Raw genomic sequence first — 8033 nt, forward strand, 5'->3', positions numbered from 1 at the left:
CTTCTGCAGGACCCACTTCTGTAGAAACTACTACCCTGGAAACCACTTCTGCAGGACCAGCTTCTGAAGAAACTAGTACCCTTGGAACCCCTTCTGCAGAAACTACTACCATTGGCATTACTTCAATAGAAACTACAACCCTGGAAACCACTTCTGCAGAATCTAGTACCTCTGGCACCACTTCTGTTGAATCTACCACTCTGGGCACCATTTCTGCAGGACCCACTTCTGCAGAAACTACTACCCTTGGCACCACTTTTGTAGAATCTACTACCATTGGCACTACTTCTATAGAAACTACAACCCTTGAAACAACTTCTGCAGGACTCACTTCTGTAGGACCCACTTCTATAGAAACTACTACCCTGGAAACCACTTCAGCAGAAACTACTACCCTTGGCACCACTTTTGTAGAATCTACTACCATTGGCACTACTTCTATAGAAACTACAACCCTTGAAACAACTTCTGCAGGACTCACTTCTGTAGGACCCACTTCTGTAGAAACTACTACCCTGGAAACCACTTCTGCAGAATCTAGTACCTCTGGCACCACTTCTGTTGAATCTACCACTCTGGGCACCATTTCTGCAGGACCCACTTTTGCAGAAACTACCCTTGGCACAACTTCTGTAAAAACTACTACCCTGGAAAGCACTTCTGTAGAAACTAGTGCTCTTGGCACTACTTCTGTAGAAACTACTATCCTGAAAACCACTTCTGCAGTACCCACTTCTGCAGAAACCACGAACCTTGGCACCACTTCTGTAGAAGCTACTATCCTGGAAACCACATATGCAAGACCCACTTCTACAGAAACTAGTACTCTTGGCATCACTTTTGTGGAAACTACTACCCTGAAAACCACTTCTGCAGAGACTACTACCCGTGGCACCACTTCTGCAGAGACTACTACCCTTGGCACCACTTCTTTAGAAAATACTACCCTGGAAACCACTTTTGCAGCACCCACTACTGCTGACACTACTACCCTTGGAACAGCTTATAAAGAAACTACTACCCTTAGCTCCACTTATGCAGAAACTAGTATCTCTAGCACCACTTCTGCAGAGACTACTACCCTGGGCCCAACTTCTGCAGAAACTAGTACCCCTGAAACCACTTCTGCAGAAACTATTACCCTGGGGACAACTTCTGCAGGACCCACTTTTATAGAAACTACTAACCTGGAAACCACTTCTGCAGGACCAGCTTCTGAAGAAACTAGTACCCTTGGAACCCCTTCTGCAGACACTAGTACCCTTGGAACCACTTCTACAGGACCTACTTCTATAGAAACTACAACCCTGGAAACCACTTCTGCAGAATCTAGTACCTCTGGCACCACTTCTGTTGAATCTACCATTCTGGGCACCACTAATGCAGAATCTAGTACCCTTGGTGCCACTTCTTTAGAAAGTTCTAGCCTGGAAGCCACTTTTGCAGCACCCACTTCTGCTGAAACTACTACCCTTAGCTCCACTTCTGTAGAAACTAGTACCCTGGGTGCAACTTATGCAGAAACTATTACTTATGGCACCACTTCTGCAGAGACTACTACCCTTGGCACCTCTTCTGCGGAGACTACTACCCGTGGCACCTCTTCTGCAGAGACTACTACCCTTGGCACCACTTCTGCGGAGACTACTACCCTTGGCACCACTTCTGTAGAATCTACCACTCTGGGAACTACTTCTGCAGAGACTACTACCCTTGGCACCACTTCCGCAGAAACCAGTACCTCTGGCACCACTTCTGTAGAGACTACTACCCTTGGCACTGCCACTTCTGCAGAGACTACTACCCTTGGCACCACTTCCGCAGAAACCAGTACCTCTGGCACCACTTCTGTAGAGACTACTACCCTTGGCACTGCCACTTCTGCAGAGACTACTACCCTTGGCACCACTTCCGCAGAAACCAGTACCTCTGGCACCACTTCTGTAGAGACTACTACCCTTGGCTCTACTTTTGTTAAACCAATATCTCATGGCACCGCTTCTGCAGAATCTGCTATCTATAGCACCAATTCTGCAGGACCAGCTTCTGAAGAAACTAGTACCCTTGGAACCACTTCTGCAGAAATTATTAACCTAGGGACAACTTCTGCAGACACTAGTACCCTTGGAACCACTTCTGTAGAAACTACTACCCTGGAAACCACTTCTGCAGGACCAGCTTCTGAAGAAACTAGTACCTCTGGCACCACTTCTGTTGAATCTACCATTCTGGGCACCACTAATGCAGTATCTAGTATCTCTGGCACCACTTCTGTTGAATCTACCACTCTGGGAACCACTAATGCAGAATCTAGTACCCTTGGTACCACTTCTTTAGAAAGTTCTAGCCTGGAAACCACTTTTGCAGCACCCACTTCTGCAGAAACGACTACTCTGGACACATCTTCTATCGAAACTACAACCCTGGAAACCACTTTTGCAGCATCCACTTCTGCTGAAACTACTACCCTTAGCTCCACTTCTGTAGAAACTAGTACCCTGGGCGCAACTTATGCAGAAACTATTGCCTATGGCACCACGTCTGCAGAGACTACTACCCTTGGCACCACTTCTGCAGGACCCACTTCTGCAGAAACTACTACCCTTGGCACCACTTCTGTAGAAACTAGTACCCTTGGCACCACTTTTGTAGAAACCATTACCCTGAAAACCACTTCTGTAGAAGCTACTGTCCTGAAAACCACATATGCAAGACCCACTTCTGCAGAAAATACTACCCTTTGCACCACTTCTGAAGAGACTACTACCCTTGGCACCACTTCTTTAGGACCCACTTCTATAGAAACTACTACCCTGGAAACCACTTCTGCAGGACCAGCTTCTGAAGAAACTAGTACCCTTGGAAACACTTCTGCAGACACTAGTACCCTTGGAACCACTTCTACAGGACCTACTTCTGCAGAAACTATTAGCCTTGGCACCACTTTTGTAGAAACTACTACCATTGGCACTACTTCTATAGAAACTACAACCATTGAAACATCTTCTGCAGGACCCACTTCTGTAAGACCCACTTTTGTAGAAACTACTACCCTGAAAACCACTTCTGCAGAGACCACTAACCTTGGCACCACTTTTGTAGAAGCTACTGTCCTGGAAACCACATATGCAAGACCCACTTCTGCAGAAACTAGTACCCTTGGAACCACTTCTGAAGAGACTACTACCCTTGGCACCACTTCTGCAGAGACTACTACCCTTGGCACCACTTCTGCAGAGACTACTACCCTTGGCACTGCCACTTCTGCAGAGACTACTACCCTTGGCACTGCCACTTCTGCAGAGACTACTACCCTTGGCACTGCCACTTCTGCAGAGACTACTACCTTTGGCACTGCCACTTCTGCAGAGACTACTACCCTTGGCACTGCCACTTCTGCAGAGACTACTACCTTTGGCACTGCCACTTCTGCAGAGACTACTACCCTTGGCACTGCCACTTCTGCAGAGACTACTACCCTTGGCACTACTTCTGTAGAATCTACCACTCTGGGAACTACTTCTGCAGAGACTACTACCTTTGGCACCACTTCCGCAGAAACCAGTACCTCTGGCACCACTTCTGTAGAGACTACTACCTTTGACTCTACTTCTGTTAAACCAATATCTAATGGCACCGCTTCTGCAGAATCTGCTACCTATAGCACCAATTCTGCAGAAACTAGTACCCTTGGCACCACTTCTGCAGGACCAGCATCTGAAGAAACTAGTACCCTTGGAACCACTTCTGCAGAAATTATTACCCAAGGGACAACTTCTGCAGACACTAGTACCCTTGGAACCACCTCTGCAGGACCCACTTCTGTAGAAACTACTACCCTGGAAACCACTTCTGCAGGACCAGCTTCTGAAGAAACTAGTACTCTTGGAACCACTTCTGCAGAAACTATTACCCTGGGGACAACTTCTGCAGACAATAGTACCCTTGGAACCACTTCTACAGGACCTACTTCTGCAGAAACTACTACACTTGGCACCACTTTTGTAGAAACTACTACCATTGGCACTACTTCTATAGAAGCTACAACCCTTGAAACAACTTCTGCAGGACCCACTTCTGTAGAAACTACTACCCTGGAAACCACTTCTGCAGAAACCACTACCATTGGCACTACTTCGATAGAAACTACAACCCTGGAAACCACTTCTGCAGAATCTAGTACCTCTGGCACCATTTCTGCAGGACCCACTTCTGCAGAAAATACTACCCTTGGAACAGCTTCTGTTGAAACTACCCTGGACACAACTTCTATAGAAACTACAACCCTGGAAACCACATCTGCAGCACCTACTTCTGTAGAAACTACTACCTTTGGCACCACTTCTGTAAAAATTTCTACCTTGGAAAGCACTTCTGTAGAAACTAGTACCCTTGGTACCACTTCTGTAGAAACTAGTACCAATGGCACCACTTCTGTAGAAACTAGTACCCTTGGCACCACTTCTGTAGAAACTACTACTCTGAAAACCACTTCTGTAGAAACTAGTACCAATGGCACCACTTCTGTAGAAACTAGTACCCTTGGCACCACTTCTGTAGAAACTACTACTCTGAAAACCACTTCTGTAGAAACTAGTACCAATGGCACCACTTCTGTAGAAACTAGTACCAATGGCACCACTTCTGCAGAAATCACTAACCTTGGCACCACTTCTGTAGAAGCTACTGTCCTGGAAACCACATATGCAAGACCCACTTCTGCAGAAACTAGTACTCTTGGCATCACTTTTGTAGAAACTACTACCCTGAAAACCCCTTCTGCAGAAACTAGTACCCTTGGCACCTCTTCTGCAGAAACTAGTACCCTTGGCACTGCTTTTGTGGAACGTATTACCCTAGAAACCACCTCTGCAGAGACTACTACCGTGAGCACAACTTCTGCAGAATCTACTACACTTGAACCCTCTTTTGTAGAAACTACTACCTTTGGCACCACTTCTGCAGAGACGACTACCCTTGGAACAGCTTCTGCAGAAACCAGTACCTCTGGCACCACTTTTGCAACACCCACTACTGCTGAAACTACTACCCTTGGAACAGCTTCTCCAGAAACTACTACCCTTGGCACCACTTCTGCAGAAACCAGTAACCCTGGCACCACTTCTGTTAAACCAATATCTCATGGCACCACTTCTGCAGAATCTGCTACCCTTGGCACCACTTTTGTAGAAACTACCACCCTGAAAACCACTTCTGCAGAAACCACTAACCTTGGCACCTCTTCTGTAGAAGCTACTGTCCTGGAAACCACATATGCAGAACCCACTTCTGCAGAAACTACTACCCTTGGCACCACTTCTGTAGAATCAACCAATTTGGGCACCACTTCTGCAGAGAGTACTACCCTTGGCACCCCTTCTGCAGAAACCAGTACCTCTGGCACCGCTTCTGCAGAATCTGCTACCTATAGCACCACTTCTGCAGAAACTAGTACCCTTGGCACCACTTCTGCAGGACCCACTTCTGTAGAAACTGCTACCCGTGGCACCACTTCTGTAGAAACTGCTACCCTTGGCACCACTTCTGTAGAAACTACTACCCTTGGCACCACTTTTGTGGAAACTACCACCCTGAAAACCACTTCTGCAGTACCCATTTCTGCAGAAACCACTAACCTTGGCACCGCTACTGTCCTGGAAACCACATATGCAGGATCCACTTCTGCAGAGACTGCCCTTGGCACCACTTCTGCAGAGACGACTACCCTTGGCACCACTTCTGCAGAGACGACTACCCTTGGCTCTGCTTCAGTTAAACCTACGTCTCTGGGCACCACTTCTGCAACATCTTTTACCCTTGGCACCACTTCTGCAGGACCCACTTCTGCAGAAACTAGTACCCTTGGATCCACTTCTGCAGAAACGGCTACCTTAGAATCCTCTTCTGCAGAAACCACTACCCTGGGCACAACTTCTATAGAAACTACAACTCTGGAAACCACATCTGCATCACCCACTTCTGCTGAAACTACTACCTTAGAATCCACTTCTGCAGAAACTACTACCTTAGAATCCACTTCTGCAGAAACTACTACCCTTGTCACCACTTTTGTAGAAACTACTACCCTGGAAACCACTTCTGCAATGCCCACTTCTGCAGAAACTACTAACCTTGGCAAGACTTCTTTAGACACTACTATCCTGGAAACCACATATGCAGGACCCAATTCTGCAGAAACTACTACGCCTTTTGCCACTTCTATTGAATCTACCACTCTGGACACCACTTCTGCTGAAACTAGTACCCTTGGCACCACTTCTGTAGAAAGTACTACAATGGGAACCACTTCTGCAGGACCCACTTCTGCAGAAACCACTACCCTTGGCACCACTTTTGTTCAATCTACCACACTGGGCACAAACTCAGCAGAAACTACTACCCTAGAAACCACTTCTGCAGAACCCACATTTGCAGAAACTACTTCTCTTGGTACCACTTCTTTTGAATCTACAACTCTGGGCACCACATCTGCTGAAACTAATACCCTTGGCACCGCTTTTGTAGAAAGTATTACCCTGGAAAACACTTCTGCAGAGACTACTACCGTGAGCACCACTTCTACAGAAACTACTACCCTGGGCACCACTTCTATAGAAACTACTACCCTGGGCACCACTTCTGTAGAAACTACTACCCTGTGCACCACTTCTGTAGAAACTACTACCCTGGGCACCACTTCTGCAGTACCGACTGCTGCAGAAACCACTGTCCTTGGCATCACTTCTTTAGAAACTACTATCCTGGGCACCACTTCTGTAGAAACTACTACCCTGGGCACCACTTCTGTAGAAACTACTACCCTGGGCACCACTTCTGTAGAAACTACTACCCTGGGCACCACTTCTGTAGCAACTACAACCTTGGAAACCACTTCTGCAGTACCGACTGCTGCAGAAACCACTGCCCTTGGCATCACTTCTGTAGAAACTACTGTCCTTGAAGCCACTTCTGTTGAATCTACTATCCTGGAAACCATACATGCAGGACCCACTTCTGCTGAAAGTAATACCCTTGGTTCCACTTCTGCAGAGACTACTACCCTTGGCTCAACTTCTGCAGAGACTACTAGAGTGAGCACAACTTCTGCAGAATCTACTACCCTTGGCACCATTTCTGCAGAGACTACTACAGTGAGCACAACTTCTGCAGAATCTACTACCCTGGGCACCACTGCTGCAGAGACTGCCACCCTGGGCACCACTGCTGCAGAGACTGCCACCCTGGGCACCACTGCTGCAGAGACTGCCACCCTGGGCACCACTGCTGCAGAGACTGCCACCCTGGGCACCACTGCTGCAGAGACTGCCACCCTGGGCACCTCTTCTGCAGCACCCTCTTCTGCAGAAACTACTACGCTTGGAATTACTACTGTAGAATCTACAACTCTCGGCACCACTTCTGCAGAAACTAGTACCTTTGAAGCTACTTCTGTAAAATCTACTATCCTGGGCACCACTTTTGCTGAATCTACTATCTTTGGCACCACTTTTGCTGAATCTACTATCTTTGGCACCACTTCTGTAGAAATGACTACCCTTGGAAACATTTCTGTAGAAACTACTACCCTTGGTGCTACTTCTGCAGAATCTTCCACTCTGGGTACCACTTCTGCAGAAACTACTTCCCTGGAAACCCCTTCTGCAATACCAATTTCTGCAGAAACTAGTACCCTTGGCACCACTTCTGCAGAAACTAGTACCCTTGGCACCACTTCTGCAGAAACTAGTACCCTTGGCACCACTTCTGCAGAAACTAGTACCCTTGGCACCACTTCTGCAGAAACTAGTACCCTTGGCACCACTTCTGCAGAAACTACTATCCTTGGAACCACTTCTGCAGAAACTAGTACCCTTGGCACCACTTCTGCAGAAACTACTATCTTTGGCACCACTTCTGCAGACAGTAGTACCCTTGGCACCACTTCTTTAGAAACTACTGGTCTTGAAACCACTTCTGCAGATCCCAGTTTTGCAGAAAATTCTACTCTTGGCACCACTTCTGTAGAATCTACT

General features: G+C 47.2%; 1 protein-coding gene across 1 annotated transcript; it reads left to right on the forward strand.

Annotated features, from left to right (window-relative positions):
* The first annotated feature begins 1380 nt into the window (after nucleotides 1-1380).
* On the forward strand, nucleotides 1381-7551 carry LOC107557333 (mucin-5B-like). Its single transcript, XM_016240718.1, has 7 exons — nucleotides 1381-1401; nucleotides 1554-1850; nucleotides 3075-3269; nucleotides 3405-3879; nucleotides 4936-5502; nucleotides 6871-7451; nucleotides 7546-7551. The coding sequence occupies exons 1-7, from the start codon at nucleotides 1381-1383 to the stop codon at nucleotides 7549-7551; spliced, it is 2142 nt and encodes a 713-aa protein (XP_016096204.1).
* The last annotated feature ends 482 nt before the right edge of the window (nucleotides 7552-8033 follow it).

Source organism: Sinocyclocheilus grahami, unplaced genomic scaffold (assembly GCF_001515645.1).
Source record: "Sinocyclocheilus grahami isolate Dianchi unplaced genomic scaffold, SAMN03320097.WGS_v1.1 scaffold599.1, whole genome shotgun sequence".
NCBI classification, from domain to species: domain Eukaryota; kingdom Metazoa; phylum Chordata; class Actinopteri; order Cypriniformes; family Cyprinidae; genus Sinocyclocheilus; species Sinocyclocheilus grahami.

What these genes read in the sequence shown, in the direction of transcription:
- LOC107557333 (XM_016240718.1), top strand. Translation starts at nt 1,381, where the DNA reads ATGCAGAATCTAGTACCCTTG. An exon ending in TTGGCACTGCCACTTCTGCA is followed by an intron (nt 3,270 to 3,404) that starts GAGACTACTACC and finishes ACTTCTGCAGAG; the next exon opens with ACTACTACCTTTGGCACTGC. An exon ending in ACCAGCTTCTGAAGAAACTA is followed by an intron (nt 3,880 to 4,935) that starts GTACTCTTGGAA and finishes CCTCTTTTGTAG; the next exon opens with AAACTACTACCTTTGGCACC.